We start from the raw sequence: 27,276 nt of genomic DNA, 5'->3' as shown, positions 1-27,276 counted from the left end.
CTGTGGGGGGGGGAGGTAAAAAATGTGGAAATCAAAAGCTTATAGAAAGATGAATGTTGAAAACTATCTTGGCATGTCATTAGGAAAAATACAACAAAAGGACCTGCTAAGCTCCTTGAAGGCAGTATCTTTCAATCCCCAGAGGCTGGACCTGTGCAAAGCTTGCTAAATTGAATATCACCTGCAAGCTCCCATTTCCTCATCTCCCAGGCTGTTATGGGGACAGAGCTTCAGAAATGGGAATTTTTACCTATGACCAAATTGACTCAGGACATTTATCTAATATTTCCTTATTCCTTTCAAGGTTTACAAAGCATTTCCTTCAAAACAATCCCAGAATTAAAGACCCCGTGATTATGCCCTCATCTCTGAATTTAAATATGAGGCTCCAAAGGAAACTGAGGCATTAAGAGACAGGGAAGGAAGGGTTAAGGAGCGCTTTGTCAGGATCCCAGAATTAAGTGTGGCCTCCAGCTCCTGCCCCAACACACACCTCCCGGCAGAGCCACCACGATGACTTGTTCACTGTAAAGCATGGGACAGACAGAACAAAAACCTCCTAATTCCAAGTGTTTCCCAAAGCCAAACACAAAACAGTAGGACACTCTTCTCCTCTAACCTCTTTGGGGTTAATCAGTCCCAGGACCTGTGCTGACCTCTCCTCCCCCATCTCCAGAAGACCGGAGACAGACACTTATCCGCCCCCCCCCCATCCTTCCACCTCCCAGAACAAAGTACAAGCCAGCATCCCACAGACAGAGCCAGGGGTCAGCGGCTGGTCCTCGACAGAGCCCGTCCTCCCCCCTTCCCATGGGGACTCCTAGGGAAATGGGAGAATCTAGGCATGTATTTTACTGGGGGCCTCTGGGGTCCCAGAACCTCTCTAATGGTGGGGGGCTGCTCCCAGAAAGTCTTTTACTCCCCCATGCTCCCCTTTCCTGAAAGAACTCTCCACACTACCCTCCCCCAACGCTGGGCCATCCATCTTGAAACAGATTGGGGGGGTTGGGGGGGAAAAAAGAGAAATCTAGCCACAACGGGGACTTGGCAAAAGGAAGCATTGTTCCTTTCACAGCAATGCCTGCTGGGTAAAGAAAGCTCCCCAGGGAGCGCTAACCCCACAGCTGCCATCCTCCGGCTGTCCTGCCCCCCTCAGTAGAGGAGAGGAGGTGGGGGAGCAGCCGGCTGAGCCCTGGGCCACTGGCACTCCTAGGCCAGGCAGAGCCACTTAAAGGGGCAGTTTCCCCGGGAGCTTCCGCCCCCCCATGCCATCTCTCTTTGGCACCCACCAACCAACCCACTGCTTCTGGAAAGGGAGCCAAGAACTACTAGGAGCATCCCAAGAAACCCTGGGTTGGAGACCAGTCATGAGAGGGTGGGGCGAGCCGCTCAAAGACCTCGGCCAACAGCCAGGAGGGGGTGGGAGAGTGGCAGCATGCTAGCGTCTCCCCTCTCTCTCCTAGGACACCACGAGAACAGATGGGAAGATGATTTCCCATACCTGGTCTAAGACGACTCAAATTCTCCTCCCTCTGTGTATATTTGTGAAGGGGGGGAGAAGAGAACCCCCCCACACACTCACAAGGAGGGATGAATGACAACATTCAGGCCCAGGCTTAGTAAAAAAGGACAGGAAGGAGGGATGATGCTGGTGAAGCTAAAGGGAAGAGTTCAAATAATGCCACTCTCTAAAGGATGGCTGCTGCACCAACTATTTCCTGTTCTGCCCCATATAGTCCCACGGCCAGAGATGGGGCATGCGATGTTTTGTTTTAAGACAAAGCTAGTATCAGAAGAGGCCTCGGTGCTGGCTGGGGGGGGGGGGGCCTCTGGACCTTCTCCCTTCTGCCAGGCAATCTCCCTTCACCAGCCAGTCCACAAGCAGGCAAGCACCACCCCAAAGGAGAGTGGCTGATCCTCCTGGTATGAGGCTGAAGCCTCCTCCAGGGAGTTTCATTTCCAAAGCCTCAGGAATGGCCTATCCACATTCCCAGAGGTCCAGAGGCTCAAAATGAACTCCCTATCACCTCAGGGGCAGGGACAGGTGAGGGGCATCAGCCAAAATAGCAGCCGATGTTTCCAACCTCCAGCCACCAGCCACTCTGCCTGTGTCCATCGATTCAATTTACAGCTACGTGGAGGCTCTAGGAAGATATGTGCCATGTCTAGCCTTCAGAGAAAACCAGAGTCCTTGGCCCCTAAACAAACAGGGATCCCAGGGGATCACCAATCTGAACAGAGGACTGGCCGTCAGGGTCCCACTCTCTGTTGCTGCAGAGTTAAAGCAAACTCAAGCCTGAAGACCCAGGGTCAGGTCACGATTCTTCCCAAATTCTCTTGGACCTCAGTTTCCCTCTCTGTACAATATGGAGGCTGGATGTCCTAACTTAGCATATGCCTCAGGAAAGACTGCTTCCTCTCTTTTAGTATGCTTAGGTCTAGATTTATTAAACTGATTATCCAATAATAATGACAGCTGCCATTATAGGGCACTCACCATGAGGCAGACCCTGAGTTATAGTCTCATTTGATCCTCACAACAAACGTGGGAGGCACTAGCATTAACCCCATCTTACAGCTGAGGAAACAGAGGCTCAGAGGGATTGAAAGACTTGACCAGGGTCACATCACAATTAAGTGAGGCACAAATTTAAAGTTGGGTCTGCCTGAGTCCAGACCCAGTTCTCTAACCACCTATCACCTGGATGTTCTTTAGGGTCAATGGATGGAGGCTCTTGCCCATGCAGACCATGGTTCTAACTCCAGTCAGACCCCTCACAATCAACTCCTCTTCTTCATGAGAAGAGAGAGGGGATGTATGTACAAAGAAGAAAAGAGGAGGAGATAAAGAAAAAAAGGAGAAAGAAAGAGAGAGAAAAGGAAGAGATGAAGTTGGGTGAGGAGTGGGAGGATAAAGAGAGGGAGAGGAGAGAGGCAGAGAAAGAGAAAGGGGATGGGGAGCCCTAGAAGGAAGAGAGTAAAGGCAGGCCAAGCCGGCTCCAGGGGAGGGCTCCCAGGGCTGCCCCTTCCCATCACCAGCATCCCTGCTGCTGAGCCCAGCTGTGGAGAGCCTCAGGGCTCCAATCAGAAGCTGGACAGTTATTCTTAGTGCAGGCTTCACCAGGTCAGTAAGTAGCCCTTCGTAATGAAGGCCTGTGCAGTAACCTGGGTTCCCAGAAGAGGGGTTCTGAGCCAAGGCGACCCAGTCACGGGATGGACGGCTGAGGACGGCTCAGAGAGGAGGCCCCCACTGTTTCCTGACCAAGCATCCCCCTGAGCAGCAACTCCTAGGCACCAGTCTTCCCCTCCCCTCACTCCAGATTTTACTTCTGCTTTCTTCCTATTTCGATCAAATCTGGGCCTTTCCCCACCAACTCCTCTCCAAACCCTTCATCCGTCAAGAAACTGCCTGTAACTAAGAATAAGGCTAGTTCCGCCAAAGATGCTGGTCATGGAGCATGGCAGTATCTGGCCTCCAAAAGGGAGCTCCTGTGCCAAACACACCAAATCTAAAAGGGTCCTTCAAGGTTTGGTCCAACCTCCTTGCTTAAAAAATGGGAAACTGAGGCCCAGGGAGAAGCTCTTATTCAGCCAAGGTCATCCGGCCGGGTGACGCTGAAGACTGAGACCATGCCTCATGAGTCCGGGCCCTGGACCTGGGTTTGGCCGGGCAGCCTCCTGGATGGACCTCAGGCTTCCTCCTCACGGCCTCCTACCCCTCCAGACTCAGACCCAGTCCCCCCCACTCAGCAGTTACAGCTGGCTCACCTTCACAGCGTACTCTTTGTTCGTGATGAGGTTGATGCAGGTCTGGACTCGGGCGTGGGCTCCTTCCCCCAGCACTTCGTCCTGCAACTGGTAAACATCTGGGGAGGGGGGGGGAGGTCCTTGGTATCCTGGGCCAGGCCTCACTTCCCAGGAGGACCATTACCACCAGCGCTACTGGAAGGATAGCCTTAAAATTCTTGTCTCTCCCTTTCTCAGGGAGCCCCTATGCTGAGTCCCTCCCCCCTCCCCTCCCCTCCCCTTCACCACCGGCTCAGAATTCTTGGCCCCAACAGACATCCATCCACCCTGCCCTGCCCAGACTGACTCAACTCACCTTCAAACCTCCCGGAGAAGCTGTCGGTGGCTCTGCAGCGTTTCTTCTTCTTGCTCCTCTTTTTAGCGTCGGGGATGTCGATGGGCTGGCTTGAGGGCATGTCTGGGGTACACAACAGCCCCAACCACAGGAAGGGGGGCACAGAGGTAAACAGAGGGCTCTTGGTCCAGACTCACCCTCCCAACCTGAGACCTCCCTCTCGAGCCTTGGGGTAAAGGAGCTGAGGGCCCCAGGCCCTATTTAAAGGACTCCATCTCAGGCAGGATCTCCCTCAGTCTGGAGATTTCCCCAGCTTGCCCTGAGGACTTGGCATCAGAGAGGGCCACGAGGGCCACAAGAGCTCGGGACCCTAGGACTCACCAGCTATTTTTAGGAGAGGGTGGGGCAAGTCAGGGACTGAGTCAAAGGAAGGCCCTCCCCAAGAGGTCAGCAAGGTAGGAAGAGAGGCTAACATCCACTCTCATAACTAAGCTTCAGAGCTAAGAATCCTTTTCTCCAGGACTCTCCCCCTCTGACTCCCCAATCAGAACTAGCTAAAGCAATGAGGGAACATGGGACAGGTGCCTCTCTGGCCACACTGACCTTCAGCTTCCCCCCCCCATCTCTACTGGGGCTTGTAGACCCGATATTCCCTGACTCTGATACTTCTAACTATCCCCATACATCCCTGACTGTGCCTAACCCTCCCTTGGTCCTGACACCCCACCCCCCAGTCCCCATATCTGTCTGGGCGGTGCCTACTGGGCAGGAGATCAGTAGGTTAGGGCTTACCAGGGCGGGTTGGGCACTCAAAATTGAAGACAGATTCTAGGTGGTTGGACTGGTTGACGGCAAAGGCCAGCTCAAAAGGATTCTGTCCCTAGGAGTAGAGGAAGGGGGAGGAGTCCAAGTCATGAAAAAAATCTCCTAGAACTTCCCTCCCAAACACTGTTTTTTTGGAAAGGGGATCCCACACTCACTACATGCCCTCTACATCCTGGGATTTTCTTCACATATTCCTTGACTCTTGATACTTCTGACTATCCCCGTACATCCCTGGCTGTGTCTAACCATCCCTCAGCCCTGACACCCCATATCTGTCTAATTCCTGGGTGGTGCCTACTGGATCAGTAGGTTAGGTTTCTTCTTTTCTTTACAATCAAAAGCAGTAAAACCATGTCCTCATGCATCATTCTAGGTTATTCATACTTGCACACTCTCCATGACTCTCAGGGATGGGGCAGGTCCAAACCCACAGGTGGCCCCAAAGGCCAGGAGAACCTCGGAGATCATTCTGCTCCACTTCCACATATCCCAAAGGACAGAATCAAGGTCCACAGGAACTTGAATTAGGCTAGCATCTGAACATGCCGGGTTCTTTCAACAGTACTACAGAACTTCTCTCACTCACCCCCCCAGCCAAAGGGTCTCTAGGGCTTAAGATCAGGGAGCCAGGCAAAGAACAGAGTGGGGTCACAGCTGGGGTGCTGAGCACCTGGGAAAGGGGAACAGGAAGATGGTAGGCCCATGAAGAGTCAGAGACCAGAGGTTACTGTGCTTCGCCCCCCAAACAGCTGATCCCAGCTGATAGACTCACAAATGTTCCCACAATCACAGGAATGTTTTATCTTCACACAAAGGGGATGACCAGCCTCACAGTCTACGGGCCACGTGCTCTGAGCCGTGGGGGATGGGCTTCACCCAGCCATCCGAACTCTTGGGCCAGGTCTCCTGGGTAACCAATGGGTCCTAGATTAGGGGTGTTGTCTAAGGTACCTGTGGAGAATTACATGAACTGGCCCAGGGGTTGCCAGATATCAGAAGAGGAACTAGGGTCAAATTTTAGCTTTGCTGGAGCTAAATAAGGGACCTCCCCTTTCTGGATCTCTTTCCCCCTCTGTAACCTGGAGAGGTTGTGCTGGGTGACTTCCAGTTCTAGCTCCTAAGGTCCATTCTGGGCCCTGGTCCGGAAGGAAATCTAGAACCCTGTGTTCCTTTTTCCAGTGATGCTGAAGACTTAAGTCATTCCTGTACCCTCTCTGGGCCTTAGTTTCCCCATCTCCAAATGGAGGAGGGGTCGGATAGATCTTTAAGGTCCCTAAATCCTATGATCCAAGGGAGTCACTGTTTATTCCTGTCTTCTTAAAACTGTCCTTCCTTTCCTCTAGAAGCAAGATAAAAGGAGAAGCGGTCTTCTCTAACTCTACCCTGCCTGGTCGTACGGCAATGGCAGATCCCTCTCCAGCCTGACCCCCTCACCCAGCACCCTAGAGGGGGTATCACAAGTAAGGACTTCCCTTCTTAATGCCTCCATTTACTCCACTGCAATAACAATAATGATAGCTAATATTATTATTAGCTAAGTACCCTATAAACATTATTTAACTGATCTTCCCTACAACCCTCTGGGAGTTAGGGGTTATTATTGTGCCCATTGAGAGAGGTCACGGAGGCAGGCAGAGGTGAAGTCACTTGTCTAGGATGATAGAGCTAAGAACCTAAAGCTGATCTGAACTCAGGTCTTCCTGTCTCCTGGCCCAGTGCTCTATCCACTGCATCTCTTCTTGCCTATGCAGGTACTGGACTAAATGTCTGAGGTCCTTGGCTAGAATTAAATCTTATGAAAGGGTAGTCTGATCTGTACTTCCTCAACCTCAAATACCTTCAAAGGAAAATACCTTGATTCCTTCCCCCTCATTTGGACTCATCAGGTTGACGTCATGGGAGTCCAGAAACCTTGGGTAACTCTAAAACTCTTAGTAATAATCGAGTGAACTGCAAGTCTGCTCTGGCCCTATCCATCTTTTCCTAAGCTGGAAGGGGTCCTTCAAAGGCATCCAGTCCAACCACTGCTTTTACAGATGAAGAAACTGAGGCCCAGATAGATAAAAGAGATTTGCTCACACAAATAGCAAACACTAGGATTCGAGGGTCCTTTCCATTGTCCTCTAAAGGGAATTTTAAATCAAATCTGTCAGGTTCAGAGATCTGGAAAATTATTGTTTCCATTTCTTCAGCCCTTTGCCATTCATAAAGCCCCTTCCTCACCACCATCCTCTGAAGATGGTTTTATTCAAATATTATTCATTCCATCTTGCACATCTACATTTGTGCAAATGGTTTTTAGAGTGCTCTTTCCAGGTTGAACCAATCTCCCAACCTCCAGCCTTGCATTTTTAGTGCTTTATTGGACCTCTCCAATCTTAAGCTCAATGTATCCAAAATTAATCCCTCCTAAGCCCTCTTCTCTTCTTAACTTCCTCATTTCTGTCAAAGGTTTCCAATCATCCAGGCTCAAAAACAAGGAGTAGCCTTGACTCATCATCCTCTCAGCCCACATCCAATCAGAGACCACAGTCTTGTGGTTTCCATCTTTCTAACACTTCTTACATCCACCCCCTTTCTCTCCTCTGACACAGCTGCCACTGGAGCTGCCCCTCATCACTTCAAGCCCAGATTCCTCCACTAGCCTGCTGCTTCTTCCCCCTGCCCCGAATCTCTCCCCACTGCCATCCATGCTCCATTCAGCTGATAAACTGATCTTACTAAATTGCAGGTCTGGCTGCACCACTCCTCCCCACTGCGCCCCACTTAACTTCAGTGGCTCTCCAAATAGAACATCGCCCAGCAGTCCAAACCCTCCACATCCTGGCCTCTTTCTGCCTTCTCCAGGTCCTTGAATAAGATGCTCCTCCTGATTCTAAGCACTTGCCATCTCCCACGTCTGGAATGTGCAGTGGTCTACCTCCTCCTCTCTGCCTCCTCGCTTTCTTCAAGTCTCTGCTGAAACCCCATCTCCTACAGGAAGCTTTTTTTCAAATCCCCCTGCAAGCCAATGCCTTGGTTCCAATTCACCCTGTGGATATCTGGGTTGGATATTCATGTTTGCCAGTTACCTCCCCCCCCAATCAAACTGTAGTCTCCCTGAGGGGAAGGATACACTACCTTTTGCCTTTCTTTGCATAGTTGATACACAGTAGGTACTTTATAAATGTTAGCTGACGGACTGATAAGGATAAGCTAAGAAGGGGTGCTTCCAAGTCATCCAGTTCAATCACTGCCTTTACAGATGAGGAAACTGAGGCCCAGAGAGATAAAAGAGATTTGCTCACACAAACAGCAAACACTGGGATTCAAGGGTCCTTTCCATTGTACTCAGTATTGTGGACAAGCACTAAGAGTCTGGTCTCAAATCCAGACCCTCCTGATCCAAGGAACAATTAATTATCCTATAATAACAGGCCTAAGTTTACTTTCTTCTAAGTAAACTTCTTAGCAAACAAGAGCATGGCAGAGTTCCCACAAGGTAAGTAAGATCCATAAGAATTACACAGCAGGTAGAGAGGCACCATAGGAAGAATGCTCAATTCGGCAGACTTGGACTAAGTCCCCACTCGGACCCTAACTGCAGGGACACAGGTAAGGCACCCAAGCTTCTCAGAGCCAGCTTTTCAACTGCAAAATGGATTACTGATATGTAACTAGAAAGAACCTTTGAGTCCATCTAATGCAACTTCCTCCTTTTGCAGACAGGAAAACTGAGGCCCAGGATGACAAAATCTGCTGACAAGAGCTTTGCAAAAGGTGGTCAAACCCAACTAATCTTGATTAGTTGAGGTCATGGGAGTCCAGAAACCTTGGTAACTCTAAAACTCTTTGTAATATTTATTTAGTGGCCCCTCCCTCTCTGAAATGTAAAGGAATGAGTGATAGAAATTAGTTCTTCAGCATCATTCTCTTAAGCCAGACTTCTCTTCCTGCATCAAACTGATACAAAAACTGGAGTTGAGAGCCCCAGGAGGCAGGCCTAGTCCAGTCTTTCTGAACCTATTTGCCCTGAAACTATTTTTCCTTCAAGAAAATGAGAATGCAGTCCATCACCTACCCAATTTTACAGAAGGTGAAGGGGAGGGATTTTTTGGAGAATATTGGAGGCAAATGTAAATGTTTCAAACTTTTAAAATAAATTCAAAGTACTTTTTTTTTTCCTTTCTATTTTTAATCTGACTAGTAAGGGAGAAAAATTCTGGGAGATGTGAGGCTCACACTATTATTCTCTTCCAAACCTAATTCAGGCATACATACATGCAGGCACACAGGCACACACACACACACACACACACACACACACACACACACACACAGACACACACACAGGAAAGGAAGGGACTGAGCCAGATGCAGACAGCTGCCTGTCACAGACAGAGGTCAAACCCTGGGGCTGGGAGGGGCAGAAAACAAGGGTTGCTTAAGAGTCTTCTCCCCACCCCCACCCCCCAAGGGGCAGAGATTGTTGCTAGGAGCCAGGCCTGGGAGCAGCGGGGGAGGCAGGGAAAGGGAGGAGGTTCCAGACTAAACCAGCTTGGGGTGGGTGGGGTCAAAACCTAGATTGTCCTACCCCCAACTCAACAACATCCCCTCCTCAGCCACTCTCTCCCATGTAGGGAGAGAGCAGATCAGTCAAAGCAGCAGAGCCAGAGAAAGCCCAAGCAAGGGGGTGTGAAAGTATTGCGGGGTCTTTCCCTGATACACACTCACACACACAAACACATTCACACACACACACCCCTAGATAGACACAGATACAGACACAGACACATCCAAGCTGCATCAGGCCTCCCCATGGGGGGAGAAGGAAGAGGCAGGAGAGGCTGCAGCCTCTGCCTCAACTTTGGCGAAGCCCCTTAAACCTGACTGGACTCTACAGAATGGGACAGCCCCGACCTTGCAGGCAGTAGGAATTTCTGCTGAGCTTCCAAGAGCTGGGGTGGGGGTGGGGGAGGTTCAGAGAAAGACAAAGCAAGTACCAGAGGGTTTACTAGTGGATGATTTCCTCAAGTTATCATCGGCTCTCCAGGCTCAGTTTTGCTTATTTAAAAAATAAGGACTATGGCATCTTCTCAACCTACCCTGGTTTTAATTATAAAAAAGAAGACACTGGGCAGAGCTAGAATCAAGGTCTCCAGGCTCCCCTACCAGCTACCAGGCCAGGCCCACCTCAGGGCCGCTCCTCTGCTTCAACACTTATTGCCCCTTCTTTGTCACCACCCTGGGCTGCTTAGAAATTTTTACAAAAGAGCATACAAAATGTCAGAAAAACAGGAGGGGAGGCTTCCAGCCCCTGAGCAGTCTCTCCCCTCCCCCAACTCCAACACTTGAGAAGGGGGCAGAGCAGTGTGGCCTTCCCCTATCTGGTCAGGCCCCAGAGGCCCACACCCCTCAGACTTCAGCTTGGCAGGGAAGCAGGGTCAGCAGGCCTTGGCAAGAGGCTGGAACCATCGAGAAATTTGTGTTTACTCTGGCTTAGGACTGAGGTGGGACTTGTTCTGCTGAGCTGGCCCAGGCAAGCCTTCCCCCACCACACAGGGGAGCTGCAGAACTGGGGGGGTACAGCACCCCCCAAAAAAAGGTCAGTCTCTAGGGTTCAAAGGGGGAAATAGCCTGGGACTGAAGCAGAATGGGAAAAGGTTCGAGGGGAGAAAGAACATAGCAGTCTACCCTGAGCTCTGCCAGTCTCTTTGGTGAGCTACCAGGATGAATCACAAAGGGCTTTTCTCAACCGGACCCGAGGCAGGACAACTGTCTCCATCTAAGACACAAGGAAAGTAGCCACAGTGGACCTTGCCCCAGGGAACAGAGAGGGAGAGGACTCCCTAAACTAAGAAGTGCCTGGGGCTGGCATTCAAAGGCCAAGCTCTCCCCAGGCTTGCTGTGCTGCACACCAGGCGTAGTAACAGGAGCCAGGTCTGTCATAGGGAAATACTGGGTTGGGAGAATTCTGACTTTGCAAAGCGCTCCTCGGATCCACTCACTCCAGGAAGCTGCCTTGACAGCTTCAAGAGCTAAGAATGAAGAACTGAGGTTTCCTGCCTCCCAGGCCTGCGGAGGAATGCCCGGAGAACCCCCAGATCTGGGCCCGTGGAGCAATGTCCGGAGAACCCCCAGATCTGGGCCCGCGGAGCAATGCCCGGAGGACCCCCAGATCTGGGCCCGCGGAGCAATGCCCGGAGGACCCCCAGATCTGGGCCCGCGGAGCAATGCCCGGAGGACCCCCAGATCTGGGCCCGCGGAGCAATGCCCGGAGGACCCCCAGATCTGGGCCCGCGGAGCAATGCCCGGAGGACCCCCAGATCTGGGCCCGCGGAGGAATGCCCGGAGAACCCCCAGAAGCGCACCAACTAGAAAACAAGTAGGCCCGGGCTATCAGAGGCTGGCGGGTGCTGTGGGAGCCCAGAAGGCCACGAGGGTGTGTGTGACAGCCGGGGGTGGCCAGCCGGAGGGACAAAAGGCGCCGTAGCTGTCTCCAGCCAGCCCTCGCTGGCCCAGCCTACAGACTGGCAGCAGCATTTCCTCCCGCGGGTGCATGCATGAGCTCGTACACACAGACGCACGGACACAGACACACAGACAGACACACAGACACACACACACACACAGACACCCCATCCCTGCCTAGCTTACCCAGCAACAGGTTATTTTCAAATGAGGCCATTACATAAGCCCGATTGCTGACATCATTCTGTCCTGGGAACAAGGAGCCCGGGAAGGGGAGGAAGACCCCCGCCACCTCCTCTCCGGGCCTTTCTCCCCCCCTCACGCCCCCTCCACCCCCCAATAAAACCCAGCCTTAGTTTGAAATATCGCCTCGGAGCCCCGAGCTCCCAGGGAGACAGGAAATGGCTTCGGAGCGGGCGGAGGATCCACAAGGAGGCCCGCGGGGGCTGGGGGAGCCCCGGGGTCGGCAACGCCTCCGGGACAGCGCGGCGGCTCGGGGGGCTCCGGGGCCCCCGGCTTCTGGGATCCGCCGCTCCCTCCCGGGCAGGGGGCGCCCCGCGGGGCTCGGGGCGGGCTCTCTAGGGAAGGGCAGTCCGGGCCCCGGTACCTTGAATGACCGGTGGAAACCCTCCAGCTCCGCGGCTTTCTTCTGCACCATCTTCGTCCGGGATCTTGTCCGAAAGGCCCAAGTGGGGGGAAAGGGCTTGTGTGAGGGGGGCGGGGGACCCGCGAGAGCCCCGCCCCCGCCCCCTCCGCGGGGTCACCCGGAGCCGCCCCTCCCGCCCGGCCCGGGGCCAAAGCAGAAGCCGCTCCCCCCCCCCCCCAGCTGGGCCCCCGAACAAAGCCGCCGCCGGGGCCCGGGGCTGGGGAGAGGACGAGGAGGCGCCCCGGCCCCGGCCCCGGCCCCGGCCCGCACGGAGCCCCGCACGCCCGGCCCGGCCCGGCCCGCGCCGCTCACCAGGAGCGAGGCCGGGGCTCCCCAGTGCTGCCGCGGCCGCCGATGGAATGCCAGCCCGGGCCTGAGGCCGCAGCGCCGCCGCCGCCGCCGAGAGGAGCCTGGCGCGCCCCGCGCCCGCCGCCTATATAGGCTCCGCGGCCCCGCCCCGGCCCGGCCCGCCCGGCCCAGCCCGCCCCGGCCCGCCCCGGCCCGCCCCGGCCCCGCCCCGCCCGGCCCCGCCCGGCCCAAGGAGGGGGCAGAGGAGGCGGGGCGCGGCTGCCCGAGCGGCTCTGGGGGCCCCCCGCGTGCCAGTGGGGGAGTGAGTGTGCGTGAGTGGGCGCCGCGTCCGTGTCCCTGTGGGGGGGGCGGGCGCTGATCCGCTAACCGCGGCGGCGCAGGTGGGGGGTGGGCACCTGTGCAGGTCGTGGGGCGGGGCGCCACCCGGGCGTGTGCCGCGCGGGGGGCGCCCACGGTGGGGCTGCACTTTTTGGAAAGAGAAAGACAGCGTGTCAGCCGCGTGCGTGGGGGCCGGGCCTGTGTCTTCTGGGGTGAGGGAGGGAGGCGGCGCGCGCGTGCGTGGGGGGAAGTGTGGGGCCAGGCGCAGTGGGGGGCGAGCAAAGGAGCTCGCGGCGGCCGCAGTGTGCCCGAGCGTGTGCGCGCGTGTCGGGGCGCGCGCGTGTGACAGAGACAGCTGCTGGCCGAGCCGAGACCCGGGAGTCGGGGTTCGGAGGCGCCGCCCGGCCCCCGGAGCCCCTGCACCCCCGAGCCTCGGGGCGGAGGGGCGGCGCCACATCCACCCCTTCCCGGAGCCCCGCGGGACGTGCCGCAGCCCCCCACCCGGTCACGGAGCCCGAGAGCCCGCTGTCTCCCCCGGGGCTGGCTCCTCAGCCCGCACCCCGGCCGCCTCTGCACCCCGCGCCCGCCGCAGGACCTTCCGGGCAACCAGTCCCAAGGGCCCGCCGGGCCCCTGCCCACAGGAACGGAGGCGCAGGCCTGCCGTGGGCACGCGGCGTGGAAGTAGCGGAGCTGGGACGGGGCCCCGAGCAGCCCACTGCCGAGGCTACTGACTCCCTCTCCATCTCTCTCTCTCTCTCTCTCTCTCTCTCTCTCTCTCTCTCTCTCTCTCTCTCTCTGTCTCTCCTCTCTCTCTCTCTCTCTCTCTCTCTCTCTCTCTCTCTCTCTCCTCTCTCTCTGTCTCGCTCCTCTCTCTCTCTGTCTCTGTCTGTCTCTGTCTCTCTCTCTCTGTCTCTCCCTCTCTCTCTGTCTCTCTCTCCATCTCTCTCTCTGTCTCTGTCTGTCTCTGTCTGTCTGTCTGTCTCTTTCCCTCTCTCTCTGTCTCTCTCCCCCCCCACTCTCACTCTCACAGACATACACAACTCCACATACACATGCAGAAACCACAACAGACATGCAAAAGAGAGGCCACCCCGAGCCTCATTCTAATAATAACACTCACACTTGAGGTTGTGGGAGGAACAACTGAGATAACATTAGTAAAGTTCAGTTGTTCTAAATGCTAACAGCAGCAGTGGACAGCAGAGTGCGGACAGGCACAAGCATCTACCCCATCGTTCTTCCCCTTCCCCATCCCCACCCCCACAAACCCCAGGGTAGCCCTGGGTAATAATCCCACCACCCTTTTACTCAACCTCCCCTGGAAAGGATTCCTGAACTCTCACCCTCCCCAGAGACTGTGGCCTTCATCCCTGAGTCTGAACAAATGCAGTCTTTGTGTCTGGCCCATAGTAGGGCCCCTTGAATGCTGATTGCCTTCCCTTCCCCTCTTCCCCCCTGCTTCTACCCTTCATTCCTCCAGGGTATCTAAGCCTGGATTGTCCTCCATTGCCACAACTTCTCAGAGCGCCCAGCTCCGAATTTTCTAGACTTACTATGGCTGCTGTGTGTTGATTTGGGGTGATTGTTATTGTTTATGTGCCCCATTCCCCTATTAAATTTCAATCTCATGGAATCAAGTCATAGGAGCATCTATTAAGCTCTTAGTGTATGCTAAGTACAAAGAAAGGCAGAATAAAGCTAAGGAGGGGAATCAGAGTTTATCTCAACTTTGTCTCACCCCTGGTGGGGAAACATAATCCTCAATACCTGTCTGGGGACTTGAACTGAAGCAAAGGTCTCTTTAAAGTAGCAGAGGGACAGGGACAGAAAGTCCCTCTGTGTGATCTGCTGCATTGGAGAACGCCTTGACATTTCTTTGCAGCTCCCCTTATACAAAATCTCTCCCCAAGAATCAGTCAGAAATTAGCAGAAACTTAGAAGTTCGATGAGATTGTTTGTTACTCCAGAGCTTGGAGCCAGGAGCAAACAAGACTCACATTAGGTAAATTGGGGGTGAGACAGGAGAAAGAGGGTAGATATAGACTGTTCCCAGTTTGCCAGTGTCAGCCTAGATTCTCTCAAGTCCCAAGAGTTAATATGAAACCCCATTAGGCTTTGAATAGCCAAATGTAGGTAGATGGATAGAAATAGGAGTAACAGATGACCTCCTCCCCAGTTCTCACCTGCCTCACCCAAAACTGGAGGAGTTTGGCCAGCGAGCTACAGGAGATCATTCCACTTTTATAATAACAGATGCCATTTACACCTGCTACCCCAAAGCCTGGGCAAAGGCCTTTACAAGTATCTCATTTAATTGTCACAACACTCTTCTGAGGAAAATACTGTCATTATACCTACTTAACACAGGAAGAAATTGAGGCTTAGGGTAATAAGGGACTTACAGTCATACAAGTGATAAGGATTAGGAAGTTGAATTTGAACCCAGATCTGTCCTAAAGACAAATCCTGTGCTTTCAACCTCAAGATTCTTCCCAACTTCAGAAACTATGTTTGCCTCCAGAGCCTACTGAATCATCTCCTGAATCATCTCCTGTGGGCATTCAAGGGCCACACATGGATAGCCTATTTCTCCACTGATTTTAGGGATACAAAGTGCTTTCCTCACCACTATGCTATGGTATGAGGTAAGGAGTGCAAAATTTTATCCTGATTTTATGAGAGGAAATTAGGATTAGAGGATACAAAGGATACAAAGCAATGTGTAGAAACCAAGATTTTTTGAACTCTGTTGACAACTTCCTGGTTATCCACTGATGGGATACTCATTCTCACCCTGGGACTTTGGCTAGCAGGGAAGCAAACTCAGTGGACAAAAGGCTGACCAACTACCATCTGTGAGACGGGTAAGCCAGCCTAGCTGAGGCAGCAAGACTTCCTAAAGGAGTGACAAGAAGTAATGAGTCCCAACTGAGTCAATGGCCACCTCCCCTAAGACCCTGATGGAGACAGCCCAGATCTCTGAGCCCAAGAGTCCTGGGGACAGCTGCGTCCTCAAGCTCTGCTTCGAGTTCAGCCCTCATGGCAGTCATCCAGGCAGAAACAACACCTGTAGAGATATGACCTGGCAACTCCTTCTACCAGTGTCTCCTCTGCAGCCATAGCTCCTAGAGACCCAAAAAGAAAGTCCTTGTCACTAAAATCCCTAGCATTGTCAAATGGTTCAACATAGAGATGAACATGGTCTTATTAGGAGAAATTACATTAAAGAAGATGGATTATCATCTGTTTTACTGCCACACCCTAGAGACCATGGAACCTTCCCATCTGACTTGTAGCTAAAACCTTCCCATTAGAATATGAGCTCCTTGGAAAGCCAGCATTGTCTTCCTTCTCTCTTTGCATTCCTAGAGCTTAAGATCTTAATAAATGAATATTTGTTAATTATTTTTCCTTTCCAAATCTCTATCAACTCAAACTCTGCCTCCTCCCAGAAATTTCCAACACATTGTAGTTTTCACAGCTCCAAACAAAGTGACCACTATCACCTTGCACTGCAGCAGCTAATGACCTCTAACCCCTCCACATACACTCCTACACTGGAGATTATATAGTTCCATCAATCTTGCCCCAGTTACAAAAATTCCTATTGACAGTTTTGGTGGTCTCAGCCTTTAAGCCACTCAGATTTGCTACCAAACTACTTAGAATTTAATTGAGAGCTAACTTTCAGGTGTGTGAGTCTTACTCCCTCCCCCCCACCTTCCCTTTTCTACCCCCACCCCCACCCCATCTCCTTTGGGCCAGGCACCAAGATCCTCCCTATTCCAATCTTGCTCAATAATGGACACAGGGATGTGACTATCCACAAAAACAAGGTTTTTTTCACCTCCCAAGCTTTTGCTCCCACCCTTATCTTTGGTCCCAATTAGCCATAATGGCTAATTGTCCCTCCAGTTTGTAGATTTTGAAGCATGCATATTTCTGACAAATGAACCTTACCTTGCCTTTCACAATAGCTTGTCCCTTCACCAAAAATTATAGAGCCAAGCAAATAAATGATCACTGTCTGAGTGGAAGTCTGAAGAGATTAGATGCAAAAGAAGTGCTAGACTAGAGAATAGAGTCAATTGCTGGAGGTTTCCCAGAGGAAGTGAGACACCTGAGCCTTAGTCAATGGCCCAAGAGATGACTGAATGAGAAGGGGGAAGAAATGAGAGAAAATGAGAAGAAAAAAGGATAGGAAGATTAGGAAAGGAGAAGGGAAGAAAGAGCAGGGAAAGGGGCTAAAGGGGAAGGCACTGGAAGAGGAGGGTGAAAGGAGGAGGAAGACAGAGGGAAGGGTTAAAGGAAGGAAGAAAAGGGGAGAAGGGAAGGAAGGGAGGAAAGGGAAGAAATGAAAAGGAAGGAGAGACAGAGAGGAAGACTGAAGGGAAAGGGAAAAGAAGGAAGAGGGGAGAGATCCTAGCATTCTTGGATTTAGATCTGAAAGGGAATTTAGAGATCATTTATAGTCCAGGAATCTTAATCTTTTTTGCTCCATGGATCAATTTGGTAATCTGGTGAAGCAGAATAATGATTTTTTTTAAATTTTTTTTTAATTTTTGCAAGGCAATGGGGTTAAGTGGCTTGCCCAAGGCCACACAGCTAGGTAATTGATTATTAAGTGTCTGAGGCTGGATTTGAACTCAGGTACTCCTGACTCCAAGGCCAGTGCTCTATCCACTGCACCACCTAGCCGCCCCTTTTTTAAAATCTTAATACAAGGAAATGCTAAATTTAGTTAGAGATTTTTTTTTCCTCATCCAAGTTCATGGACCCCAGGTAGAACAATCAACCTTCATTTTACAGATGGGGAAACTAAGGAAGGGAAAAACAAGGAAAGAGGAGAAGATGAGAGAGTAAAAAGGGGGAGGAAGAAAGGGAAAGGGAAGATGGGGTGGGGAAAGAACAAGGTAAGGAAATGCCTAAGGAAGCTGCCCAAGATTATGAAGTGCAGGAAAGGAATGCTGTGAAAAGGCTACGCTGGGTGGACTCAGGTATACACACGCACACCCAGTGGCACCCAGGAACAGATGGAGTGGAGAATATGCTGTTTGGTAGGACTTAGGAAGAGATGTGCCAGGAAGAAGACCTGAGTCAAAGGAGGGGGGTGGAACATCAGTAACCTGAGCCACCCCTTCCTCTCCCGAGGGTGCTGACTGAGTTTCTCCCAGATGAAGGTTCCTAATTATGATGGTTTCAGAGACAACTCCCCAGATCCTGCAGTCTGAGAACAGACAAATCCCAGATATAAACTACCAACCTAAGAACATTTACAAAGCTAAAGACCCTTGAGTATTCCCATCTGCAAAATGTGTGTGTTGGGGGGGGGAGCTTTAGGGCTCATTGAGTCTGACCTTATTTTAGAGAAAGGAACTTGGACCCAAAGAGAAATCTAGGGGCTCATTCAGGGTCAAACAACTAGCAAAGGTCAGAGTTAGAATGAAACCTCTCAACCTGATTCAAGAACTCTGAACTCTCTTAATAACAAGAGGAAACAACTGGGCAGGTGAGGCATCTTCCTTGAGTGTGCTTTGAGAGGGAAAAGGTGAAGTACAAGAATTGGTTGAAACAAGTGAGGAAAAATCTCAAAACTGAAAGCACAGGCACGCATTGGACACCTAAGCAGATCAATTTGACAGGAGAGTAACGATGGGATCCTGCATCTGGGTGTATTCAATATGCATTTATTAAACCACTGTATGCTAGCTGGTCAAAAATAATAAAAATAAGTCTGATCGTACCCTCAAGGAGCTTACATTCTACTGTGTTGATCACTGGTCCTGTGTGGTGAGTGGGCTATACCTAGGGGACTCTTTACATAGCATCTATGGATGCCAACCAGCCCCGCTTCCTTCCCTCCTTCTAAACATTGAAGAATTCTCTGCAGTTGACAAAGGTAGGGGAGGCAGAAAGATAAATTAATCCTGCCCCTATTTGTTCAAGGAAGATTAGCACCTTTGGTGGGAGGGATCCCTTTTCAGGGCTGCTCATTCACCTTTGGGATTCAACTGGCACTCAATTATCATCTGTGACTCCAAGAAGCTATAGCATGCACAGTGGCCACACCTTAGTAAAACTGTCTCAGCTAATGGGCTAAACCACTGACGGATCATAAACCCATCCCTGAGTTAGGGGGGTATCTGCTCCAAGCATGTGAAGACCTCCCCTGGTGAACTGGGTGGGTAGGAACAGTTTGTTCCAAGTCATAAAGATGGCTGAAATAGATGCTGTGGGGCATTTAGAGACATCAAAGATACCAAAGCCATCCGCTGCGTCCCAGGACACGGCCAGTCATCCTGACTTTTGTCTTTCCACTGGTATTTGATGAGTCTGGAAGAGAGTGAGGTCAGTGGTTTTGTGCAACTCTGATTCATTTAAATCCGATTCATGCAGAATTAGGATATCATCATGTGATATCACCCAAACTCTTTGAAAATGAAGGACAAGCAACGACTCCAAAAGCATCCCTTTGGGATCCCAAGCTGAAGAACTGAGTGACTTGCTCTTCTCTCCCCCTCCACCCTGCCCCCTTGAATTCCAGACTTGGACTCCAAGCACCCCTAGCTGTACTCCATCCTGTGAAGAATACCCTTCCATCAGTCAGTCTCATTAGGATGTCTAGGTTTTGAATGGGAGATAACAAAGTTCATTTGGATAAGCATTTACTAACCAATGTAGGAATTAAAGCTGGTGAGAAAAGTTGCATTTAGAGAAAGGAATACTCCTATTGGCCTCTCCCTTCCTCAAAATTACCACCACCTCTCTTTGCCCAGTTCCTACAAAAGACAGACCATTTATTTTTAACCATATTTTCAACTGCACCATGGAGAGCTTGGATTAGGGGTCAGGAGAGCTGGGTTCTCATCCTATTTCTACATTAATTCACTCTATGACTTTTTCTCCTTGCTGGATATCAGTTTCCCCATCTGTACAATGAGGTTCTATCAGATATTCATTAAGGTCCCTCCATACTCTGGTCTTCTATGTTCTACCTCTGAGGGTCTCTGTAGTCAAAAGTTATTCCCAGCTCATTTTCTTTTGTTCTATACTCTAAGGTGCCTTTCAATCACGGATAATTCTCTCACTGAGAAAGATCCTGATCCCCGACCCAAAGGAATTCAGGGAGTTGTGTGGAAAGACTAGGTCGAGGGAAAGGGGATTGAATAGAGTTCATTCTGCAGCCCAGGAAACACATCCCTAGCTCCCCTTGCCACAGCCTAGGGTTTCCCTGAATCATAGGTATTGTTCAGGAGTCCAGGTTTCAGGCCAACAAAGGACTTTTCTATCATTATCATTGAGCAGAGGAATCATACTATTTCCGTTTTGCTACCTCCTTCCCACTCCCACTTATCTGATCTTGTATGTACAAATATGTATGGATAGACATGCACCTATATAGACATATTAGGAGACAAGTCATTTCCTCAATGGATCTCAGTTTTCTCCTACATAAAATTCTCCTCTCACCTCAAAGGTCCCTGCCAAGGGATGCCATTCATGTCCTAACAGACCTCTCAGTTCTGACATTCCATGTTCTAAAGGCAATCCTTGGTCTATGTCCTAAAGTCCTTCTCAGTTCTGACATATTATCATTCTAGGTCATTCTCCTTTGTGTTTGAATTACATAAGATTCAACCTCACATATCTTGCCCCCTTCCTCCCTACCCCTAGCCCCTGTTGAGTTCCAGGGCCGGTTATTTTAGTTTTAGTTTTTTTAGTTTTTTTTTTGCAAGGCAAACGGGGTTAAGTGGCTTGCCCAAGGCCACACAGCTAGGTAATTATTAAGTGTCTGAGCCCGGATTTGAACCCAGGTACTCCTGACTCCAAGGCTGGTGCTTTATCCACTATACCACCTAGCCACCCCTGTGGGGCCGGTTATTTTAAAACACTTAAATCTAACTCCTTCTATTCTCAGCTTGCCAAATCCTTCATGGACCCCACCTCGAACACTCACACTCCCCACCTGCCGGAGGTTTGACTCACCTTTGTGGGCTCTGTCTATGGGTGACTTGAATATGTTTCTGTGTCTATCAATGTGCTGGGGTTTGTGCCTTAAATTAAGAGTACAATTGTGTGTGTGAACATAGACGTGGCATTGCAGGCTAGGCCCTCCCCCACTGTGGCTACAGGTTGCATGCACATTTTGGTGAATTCTTGCAACATACATGTGGATGTTCATTCGGTGCCTACGTGGCCCAGTGGTCCACCTGGGGATACGTCTGTGTGTGGCTGATGGAGCCACTAGCCGAATGTTATGGATTGCTGGCAGCTCCCCTTGGCAGCCATCCAGCTGCACATGGATACCCAGAATGTACATCCAGAGCCCATAGAACCTAGAGCCTTCTGCTTTGATGGGTGCCTCAGTGGCCAGCCCCCCCAAGGGGCATGAGCACACTTTCCTAAGGTAGGTTCTGTATATATCCATCCATGTGGATAGTGGGGTGGGTGGGGCTGGGAATTATGGTGTGTGTATTTTGGGGGAAGGGAGGGGACAGCCTCCCCACAGTGTCTCTCTGCTTTCTTTGCCCTGGTCCTCCCAGCTGGCCGGTGGCCAAGCCCATAGACAGATTCCTGTAATTTTCCTTCTGGATCTTGTTTACAAGCATGATCCTGGGAGCGTCTGGGAGCTGCTGCCAATGGGAGGACCCACTGATGGTTCCTGGGGTGGGGATCCCCTGCAGCCTCTGCTCAGGGACCCAAAAGGGAAGTCGCCCCAGGGAGATACATAGGTATTGTGCTGGACTCAGTCCTAGAAAGAGAGCTTGCTAAGCTGGGCCAGAAGGACTTTCTCCCAATTCCAGAATATTCCTAGCAGGCTGTCCAGCAGTTTGCTCTAAGGGTGATGCTGAGCTTTGGATCCTACTGAGTCCAAACTCCACCTTGGGGGAATGATAATCAGGTGGGAGCTAGAGTAAAAGGCCTTCCCAAGGACAGTCAGGGACTAAGAAAGAGCTTGGCATTTCAAGTCAGGAGACTAGCACCTGAAGCCCAGCTTGGCTGTTTGCTGCCTCAGTGACCTTGGCCAGGTTGGCTACCCTCCCTGGCTAACCATCCTGCTTTTCATCATGATCTCAGGGCAGCTCTTACTTCTTTGAAGAGTCAATATGCAGAAATAATCTGATATTTCTGGGGGAAATGTCCTTTGGGCTATTATATTAATCCGCTCTAGACAACTCAATGACACTGTTGGAAAAGAAGGAGCTGACATGGGAGTTACCTAGAGGAAGGAAATCTCAGGTCCATCCCTAGTCCTTGTTCATTTTCTTCTGCTAAAACAAAACTTTCCAGAACTCAGCCCTGTCTCTAAGCCTCCCTTCTCACCAATGCCTAGAACATCACAATTATATAGGGGTCCTAGCTCTTAAAACAAAGAACAGCAGAAATAGAAGGTACCCAAGAGGTCAGCAATTCCAAGGCCTTCATTGTGGAGAGCCCCAGAGATCTGAAGGGCCTTGCCAAGCAGACTTGGAAGGGCCAGATCAGGAAGTCTGGTGAATGCCCAAGGACAGGCAGGGCCAGCACCCCCTAGATCTGAGCCAGCCTGGAATCCAATTCAAGCCAGCCAAGGCAGGAAGAGCCGATCGGTGGGTGCCTTAAGACTCCTCAGATGGGGTCCTTTGATTAGCACATCAGATGTAGGGAGAAAACACTAGAAAGCAGGAGCCCGGATCCTCCTGGAGCTGAAGCTGGCTAGTCTTTGAGACATATACCCCCAGATCACCATGGGTGGGGTCCAGACTTGCAGGTTCATGACTGCAGACAGAAAGAATCCAAGGAGGCCTACTGATTAAGAAGGGACAGTGTCGGGCCTTCTAAAAAACCTGCAGCCTTTCCTTCCCTGAGAGTTACATTTCCCCTTCTATTTGTCATCCTACCTCTTAGGAAACTTGAAGAGCAAGTGAGACCAGGGCCCCTTCCCCAGGGACTGGCTGCTCCTTTAGAATCACATGATGACCAGCTCACATTTCTTGGGCTGTTCGCACAGCCTTCCCAATAGCTATAAATGAGGTAGTGTCAGTGATATGTCCAGAGTCCCCCCGGCTAATAAGCATGAGGGAGGGCCAGACTTCAAACTGGAGGTCCTGATGCCTCAGTGCAGCGTTCTTTCCATCATATCATAAGACATTTTGGGAAAGGGTCTTGCTGGGGTAGGAGGGTCTCAGGCCAGAGACCTGGGAGCAACTGCCCCTCTCTTCCATGTCACTTAACTCTGGCAGCCTACCTCTGCCCAAGACTTCCCCCTCTTCCTGTATTTTTCCTATGACTGATGAAAGCCAGGACTTTTTTTTCCTACTAGGAGCCCCAGTAGATAAAGTCTTAATTCAAATCAGTGAGTTCAAGGAGGGAAATTTCAAGCCTCATTTCAGGTTAGTTAGCTATTTTTCCCTGATAAACTTGCAGAACTTCATAAAATCTCTTTTTTTTTTTTAAGGGTTTTTTTAAGGTTTTTTTGTAAGGCAAACAGGGTTAAGTGGCTTGCCCAAGGCCACACAGCTAGGTCATTATTAAGTGTCTGAGACCGGATTTGAACCCAGGTACTCCTGACTCCAAGGCTGGTGCTTTATTCACTATGCCACCTAGCCGCCCCCCCTTTTTTTTTTTCCGCTAGGCAATGGGGTTAAGTGGCTTGCCCAAGGCCACACAGCTAGGTCATTATTGTCTGAGGTTACATTTGAACTCAGGTCCTCCTGACTCCAGGGCCAGTGCTTTATCCACTGCACCACCTAGCTGCCCCTGAACTTCATAAAATCTCACACTGGTTTATGGTGCACCAAGTACTATTATTGTTTCCATTTTCAAATGAGGAAACTGAAGATGAGAGAAGTCCAAAGTCATACAGAGTGCTAAGTAGCAGATTGATACCCCAGACAGGGTTTCTGAATTTCTAGAGAAGGGATTTTACAGAGCCTCTTCATTTTGACCCCTTTCTCAAAAAATATAAAGGCTATGGCCCTTCCCAAAATAATTATTATTTTTTTAGGGGGGGGGGGGTTTGTCAAGGAAATAGGGTTAAATGGCTTGCTCAAGGCCACACAGCTAGGTAATGAAATGTCTGAGGTCAGATTTGAACTCAAGTACTCCGGACTCAAGGGCCGGTGCTCTATCCACTGTGCCACCTAGCCACCCCCCCAAAATAATTATTTTTAATAAAACTAAATGCATGTGAAATTTCTCCATGGACTCCTGAGCTAATCTAACTAATTCCTTCATTGCCTTTCTGGGGGCAAAGGGATGAGGAGTCAGTGGTAGGGATGGGGAACAATCCTGGGAGGCCAGTGGGCCTCCATTCTCTCCCTATCTCAGCTCCATAGGCACAACTGGATCTTCATAACTATTGAAAGTCTGTTGGAATAGAAGATAGCTTTAGAAGCATGAGAGAAGAGGCTAACCCCTGGCCAGAATGGAAGAGATCAAGTGTCCAGGCCTTCCCAGTCTTGGGAAGAGAATGAAGGATGGTAGTGGAGGGGTCTCTGGAAGGTCAGCTGCTCTTTGGGGACTGAGGCTCGAGGAAAAGGAAGAAAAAACAGGAAATGAACCCGTGTCCCAGAGCCACGCAGAGCTCAGCTATTGTTCTGAGGATTCCCAGGTTGAAGGGGCTGGCTAAAAACACTAATCTGAACCCACCCTTCAGTGTCAGACACTCTGCTTACAGACAGACAGACAGATAGACTCGCAGGCACGCTCAGTGACGTGGACCAACAACACTACCTCACACACAGACGCGCTCCTGATACCTGTGTAGGGACGTACCCTCATAAAGTGCACACATACTGATAAGCACACACCCACAGATAAAAACCACTCTGGCAGCCAGACCCACAGAATACGATATCATAAACATTTTTGTTCTTTATTGTTGTTCAGTCATTTCAAGTTTGTCTGACTCTTGGTGCCCCTATTTGGGGTTTTCTTGGCAAAGCTACTGGCATGGTTTTCCATTTCCTTCTTCAGCTCATTTTACAGGTGAGGAAACTGAGGCAGAAGGGAGTGACTTGCCCAGGGTCACACAGCTAGTGAGTGTCTGAAGGCAGATTTAAATTCAAATATTCCTAGCTTGAGACCTTGTGCTTTATCTACCATGCCACCCAACTGGCCCATCATAAGAATACATATGTAGTGTCAGCTGCCTCTAACCTCTGGCTGCTAGAGCAGAACAGAATAGGCTGGAGACAGGAGAGTCAGGAATCAAACAGAAGTTTAATTTCAAAGTGAGACTTGAAAGTAAAAAGGGGATCTAGACATAGGTGCCAGGGCCCCGTCCCTAGTGTGGGGACCCGAGGCCATGGGGAGATCTCAATACCAATGCTGAGCAGTGGACTGGAGCCCTGACAAGGAGAGGTGGCAGCAGCAATGGCACAAGTCTGATTCATAGCAAGGTTTCATGACCAGAACTTGTTTGAGCTTGGAAAACAGCTGGTGCCCGCCAAGCAATACAATAATCATGTGATTTTGCCAGAAGGTGAGATCATTCCAAAGGTGAGTGCAAAGGATTGTTGTTATGCTAAACTCAAAGCAGAGATGCTTCCTGGACCTTAGCTCTGGAAAATAGGTGTCTCCTGATATCATGACAGTTTGTATGCATGTATGAAGAAGGAGAAGGAGAAGGAGAAGAAGGAAGAAGAAGGAGAAAAAGGAGGAAGAGGAGGAGGAGGAGGAGGAGGAGGAAGAAGAAGAAGAAGAAGAAGAAGAAGAAGAAAAAGAAGAAGAAGAAGAAAAGATGTTGATCAGTTGGGCTGAGGAATCCCAAATAAACCACAAAGCCAAGGGCTTTGATCCTCTGGGACAATGAGGTGTGTCATACTGGCAGAGAGAATCACACATGGCCATTGTGATTGCTTGATGATTGGAAGGACAATGACTATCTCTCTGACTGCTAGATTCCATTGGAGGGACTGAGAGAGTTGGCTGCCATGGCATAGAGTCCTAGGTCTGGAGAGAAGTCACAGGTTCCAATCCCAGCACTGCATCTCTGGGCAAGTCATTCCTCTCCAGGGTTCAGTTTCTTTCTTTGTAAAAGAGGCTACAAGAGAACCAAGGACCCTTCCAGTTCTAGGTCCTTGGAACCTATTCTACAGGCCCCATTCTGGAAGCCTAAGAGGCACATGACTAGTCTAGGAGGGGAGGGGAAGAAGCACAGTCATTTTCTCCTAATGTAACCCCCTGCTCTGCCTGTGAGGAGAGGGAGGAAGATCTGAGGCCCCTGAAGTGATGCCAGGACTGATGGAGGCTCTTTTCATCCTTTCCACCCCTCCTCCAGCTCCACCTCCTCCAGGAAGCCTTCCCTACCCCACCCAACAGTGACTGGGCCTTTCCCTAAGTCTCACTTGTCATCACACACCATCTCCAGCTATTATTTAACAGAATAGAACAGCATAAAGCATACTCACCTTGGTGCCTATGATTTCCACTTGCTACCTTTGTGACCTTGGGCAAATTTCCTCATCTGTAAAAATGGAGCTATAGCTTCTCCCATAGTGCTACACTGAGGAAAGCAAGCCTCTAAACTTCAAAGTTCTAAAGAAGAAATAACAAATGATGCAGTCATTGCTCCTTGAGCCCATAAGCTCTATAGAGTAGGGTCTGGGTCTGGGTCTTTTCTGAAAGTCCCAGCTTTGAATTTGGCTAAGGAGCAAGGCTGTGTGACCCATGACAAGCCCCTTGCCCTCTCTGAGCCATAAACTGGAAACAATGCTGGGGTGAGGTTGTGGGTGCTGAATGAGTGTGCAGTGAAGCAAATCCAGTCTGGGTCTGGGAGCGCTCCACAGACTATGACGTATGTCCCACACAGCTGTTTGAATTCTTCACGGGTCTGGGATTAGGAGCCAATCCACACCTGGCTCTGCTGGTCTTCGAACAGGACTTGCTCTGGAAAGTTTCCTCACTTGATAGGATCTGCTCAGGCTTGGGCTACTGAGAGTCCAGGTCCATAGTGAGGCCTCTGAAGGGAATAGCTGGGAGAGGTCAGCTGGGAATAATGTTGCTGAATCTCCTCTTCCTCCTTCTCCTTTCTTCTCTTCCTCTTCCTTCTTTTTCTTCTTCACTATCATGGGAGGCAGATAAGTGTAGTTGAGAGGAGGTTGGAGCCATGAAGACCTGGCCCTTTTCCTTCTCTCACACATGCTATGTGAGCTTGGGCAAGTCACTTAACCTCTTTATACTGGAAATTGTAGCAAAGGCACAAGTTGGCCCTGGTATCAGAAGTTCCCTGGATCACTGAAGTCATAGATCCTTATTGGAATGTTGATACATCCAAGGGCATCACCTCACAGATGGCAGCCTGAAAGGTTTTATTGTTTGAATTGAGTTCAACTCTCTGTTACCCATTTTGGGGTCTTCTTGACAAAGGTACTGGGTGGTTTGACACCTTCTCCAGTTCATTTTACAGATGAGGAAACTGAGACAAACGGGGTTAAATGACTTAACCAGGGGCACACAGGTAGGAAGTGTCTGAAGCTAGCTTTGAACTCAGCTCTTCCTGATTCCGGGCCAGGTCCTCTATTCCCCACCACCCAGGTTTCCTAAAGGTGAGAGACTGTAATAGGAACCTGCCTTGACACCATTTGTCTGTGATTTGGCCAGTGTCTGTCCAGCTCTGGCTGGAGCATCAGAGAGAAACACAGGATTCTCTGGTCTAACCTTCTTC

At 50.5% G+C, this 27,276-nt stretch overlaps 1 protein-coding gene and 1 long non-coding RNA gene across 2 annotated transcripts in view; one reads left to right on the top strand and one right to left on the bottom strand.

The window, feature by feature from the left end:
- Positions 1 to 12,404, bottom strand: part of MKNK2 (MAPK interacting serine/threonine kinase 2) — a 30,670-nt gene extending 18,266 nt beyond the window's left edge. The window contains exons 1-5 of the mRNA XM_074204652.1: positions 12,315 to 12,404; positions 11,964 to 12,027; positions 4,874 to 4,961; positions 4,103 to 4,204; positions 3,769 to 3,866 (exon numbers count right to left, since the gene is read on the bottom strand). Of these exons, the coding sequence (XP_074060753.1) occupies positions 3,769 to 3,866; positions 4,103 to 4,204; positions 4,874 to 4,961; positions 11,964 to 12,014 (339 nt within the window). The 5' untranslated portion in view covers positions 12,015 to 12,027; positions 12,315 to 12,404. The remainder of the gene's footprint in view (positions 1 to 3,768; positions 3,867 to 4,102; positions 4,205 to 4,873; positions 4,962 to 11,963; positions 12,028 to 12,314) is intronic.
- LOC141501011 (uncharacterized) lies at positions 4,032 to 9,062 on the top strand. Its single transcript, XR_012472110.1, has 2 exons — positions 4,032 to 4,248; positions 8,611 to 9,062. It is a non-coding gene; the product is annotated as an uncharacterized LOC141501011 (long non-coding RNA).
- Positions 12,405 to 27,276: the final 14,872 nt, after the last annotated feature.

This window comes from Macrotis lagotis, chromosome X (genome assembly GCF_037893015.1).
Source record: "Macrotis lagotis isolate mMagLag1 chromosome X, bilby.v1.9.chrom.fasta, whole genome shotgun sequence".
In the NCBI taxonomy this organism is placed as follows: domain Eukaryota; kingdom Metazoa; phylum Chordata; class Mammalia; order Peramelemorphia; family Peramelidae; genus Macrotis; species Macrotis lagotis.
This window is presented reverse-complemented; position numbering and strand designations above follow the sequence as displayed.